Genomic DNA, 3,423 nt, shown 5'->3' with positions numbered 1-3,423 from the left:
ATCCATTATTTAATTCTATTTGTGTAGTATAAATTGTAAGATATCATATGAAATGAGATATATTTCTATTTTGATAATTTATGCTTTTTCTTCTTAAAAAAAAAAAACTAAACGTTGAGATTCATATTTTTTAGTAATTTAATTAAAAGATTAATTAATTAAAAAAAGAAATTAATTTTCTCATAGAGGAAAATAAAAAAGAAAAGAAAAAAAAAAGGTTAAAAGGATGCAAAGGGTTCCCGCCAAAGATGACAAAATCGTAACCAGTGTCACTAATATGTTATTTTAAATTAGAAAAAAATAAAATAAAATAACACTCACCAAAAAAAAAATTAGGAAAATAACATATATTATAATATTTTTTACATTAAAAAAAATTGTAACCAAAACCTTTTGAATTTCTATCAGATATGAATAGTAATTATATTATATTTATATATTGTTTACATAAAGTCCCTAAACCCTGGCATCTTGATACTGTAGTCCCCATCACCAAAACCATAAACCCTAGCGAGCACCAAGCAGCCACCAGCAATGGACCCTAAAGAGGTGAAATCGGAGCTGGTGCTCATCCTAGACTATGGTTCCCAATACACACACCTCATCACTCGCCGAATCAGAAGCCTCTCCGTCTTCTCCCTCTGCATCTCGGGCACCTCCTCTCTCTCCGCCATCACTGCTCTCAACCCCTCCGTCGTCATCCTCTCCGGCGGGCCTCACTCCGTCCACACCCCGGACTCCCCATCCTTCCCCGATGGCTTCCTCGACTGGGCCCAGTCAAACGGCGTCGTCCTCCTCGGCATCTGCTACGGCCTCCAGCTCCTCGTTCAGCGCCTCGGCGGCGAGGTCCGCGTCGGCCATACGCAGGAGTACGGCCGCATGGAGATCCACGTTGACAAGCCGTCTGACCTCTTCGGCAATGATAGAGTCGGCAGCAAGCAGGTTGTCTGGATGAGCCACGGCGACGAGGCCGCCGTCCTCCCCCCTGGCTTCCAAGTTGTCGCACGCAGCCAGCAGGGCGCAGTCGCCGCCATTGAGAATCCTTCTAGAAAGTTCTATGGCCTTCAGTATCACCCTGAGGTATCAATTGCATGATGCTCTGTTTTATTTTAGAACTTTCTGTCTTTATGTTATTATAATTGTTATGAGTTTAGAGTGTGTTGATTGTTGGTGGTTACTGTGTGTGTGATGTGTAGGTGACGCATACGCCGGAAGGGATGGAGACGTTGAAGCGCTTTCTGTTTGATGTTTGTAAAGTTGCTACAGAATGGAAGATGGAGGATGTGATGGAAGAAGAAATTAAGGTGATTAAGGAGACTGTTGGCCCTGATGAGCATGTCATATGTGCCTTGTCTGGTGGTGTGGATTCCACGGTTGCTGCTACTCTTGTGCATAAAGCCATTGGCGATCGCCTTCATTGTGTCTTTGTGGATAATGGATTGCTTAGGTGAGGATTAATCCACCTCTTGCATTTGAAATAGTGTAGGGTTGTCCATTTGTTGCGAGTTTTATGATTGGTCTTATGTGTACAGGTATAAGGAGAGGGAACGTGTGATGGGGACATTCAAAAAGGATCTCCATTTACCAGTTGTATGTGTTGATGCTGTAGACCAATTTCTTTCGAAGCTGAAGGGTGTCACTGATCCTGAGATGAAGAGGAAAATTATTGGGAAAGAGTTTATTTGCATCTTTGATGCTTTTGCTCATGAGCTAGAGCAGAAACTGGGAAAGAAACCTTCTTACTTGGTTCAAGGAACCTTGTACCCTGATGTGATCGAATCCTGTCCGCCCCCTGGAAGTGGGAGAACCCATTCCCATACCATCAAGAGCCATCACAATGTCGGTGGTCTCCCAAAGGACATGAAGTTGAAGCTTATTGAACCTCTTAAACTACTATTCAAGGATGAGGTGTGAATTTTGAACCATTTGTTTCTTCTTTCCATGAGCTTGGATGCACGTCTTATGTATTGATATTTTGATTCCCATATTTAAAGGTTCGTCAATTAGGGAAGATCTTAAATGTTCCTGAGGGCTTTCTAAAACGCCACCCATTCCCTGGCCCTGGTCTTGCAGTGAGAGTTTTAGGTGATGTTACAGAAGGGGATGCCTTAGAAATTCTCCGACAGGTATGTATAGTTAGTTTTTACTTTAATTTTTTTAAGGTCTTGATGCAAATCTGTTTATGATACTTAATTTTAAGTACAAATATAAAATTTCCAGGTTGATGAGATCTTCATTCAGTCAATCAAGGATGCTGGGCTTTACGATGAAATATGGCAAGCCTTTGCAGTTTTCTTGCCAATACGATCTGTTGGAGTTCAAGGTGATCAAAGAACACATTCCCATGTTGTTGCGCTCCGAGCTGTTACAAGTCAAGACGGAATGACCGCTGATTGGTAAGATTTCAAGTTAATACATTGTGCTTTCTCATTTATTTATTTATATATCTCAAATTAATACACTCTGCTCCATTTGCAGAATATATCAAAGTTATGCTGTGCTGCAGCATAGCTTTTTTATTTATTTTATTCCTTTCATGCTTCTGCCAGAATATATTGAATATGATATGTTATCCTTATTCTTATTCTGCCCTTCAATGTTTAACTATTACACATTTCCGAGACTCCTTACTTAATAACATTTAAATACATAAAAAGTTTGATATGCTTTAGGGAAGTGTTTTTTTAACTGTGTTATCATCTCTATGCGGAAATACATAATCTCTAATTTAGTGGTAACTACTTTATGAAATGAAACTTAGGTACTACTTTGAGCACAAGTTCCTCGATGATGTAGCAAGAAAGATTTGTAATGGTGTGCGTGGTGTAAACCGAGTTGTGCAAGACATTACCTCAAAGCCACCATCAACAATTGAATGGGAATAACATGTTATATGTATGGTGGATTACACTGTATAAAAGTAGCGAGGTAAAGGAATTGATTGGAGAGGGAATCACAACTAAAAAAGTTGTATATTCGCCAAGTTATTGGCTATTTACTCATTCAATTTTCTTTCCTTCTTTGGATGGAATTTTTATTTAGTGAGATTGTTGTGGTTTTTGGGATCCCTGTAGCTAGATATGATTAGAACCAATCAAACTTAGTGATTTTTTGTCTTATGAATCAATTATATCAATCAATCTGCATTTGTTTTCATTTTGGCCCCAAAGGACTACAAGCGTATAAATGGTCGACCAAATATCTCTATGCTGTAATACAATAAATTAGTTGTCAATGACCAAAAATGAAAGAAAGAATTGAATTGGTTAGATGGAATGCTTGAACATTTGAATTCATATTCTTTTCCCACTCAAAACTGGGCTTCTCGGTCTTTGTATTTTTGTCTTGCACTAGAAGAAACAAAAGCACATCATTTATATTTTTAAATGGCCGATTGAAGTTTGGGGAAAGAAAAAACGATAT

General features: G+C 38.8%; 1 protein-coding gene across 1 annotated transcript; it reads left to right on the top strand.

Annotated features, from left to right (window-relative positions):
* The first annotated feature begins 439 nt into the window (after positions 1 to 439).
* On the top strand, positions 440 to 3,156 carry LOC112732737 (uncharacterized). Its single transcript, XM_025781501.3, has 6 exons — positions 440 to 1,080; positions 1,197 to 1,447; positions 1,533 to 1,908; positions 1,995 to 2,126; positions 2,221 to 2,396; positions 2,762 to 3,156. Exons 1-6 carry the CDS (start codon positions 535 to 537, stop codon positions 2,883 to 2,885), a joined length of 1,605 nt encoding a protein of 534 aa, XP_025637286.1. The 5' UTR covers positions 440 to 534; the 3' UTR covers positions 2,886 to 3,156.
* The last annotated feature ends 267 nt before the right edge of the window (positions 3,157 to 3,423 follow it).

Source organism: Arachis hypogaea, chromosome 13 (assembly GCF_003086295.3).
Source record: "Arachis hypogaea cultivar Tifrunner chromosome 13, arahy.Tifrunner.gnm2.J5K5, whole genome shotgun sequence".
In the NCBI taxonomy this organism is placed as follows: domain Eukaryota; kingdom Viridiplantae; phylum Streptophyta; class Magnoliopsida; order Fabales; family Fabaceae; genus Arachis; species Arachis hypogaea.
Note: the sequence above shows the minus strand (reverse complement) of the source record. Positions and strands in the feature narration are given on the sequence as shown.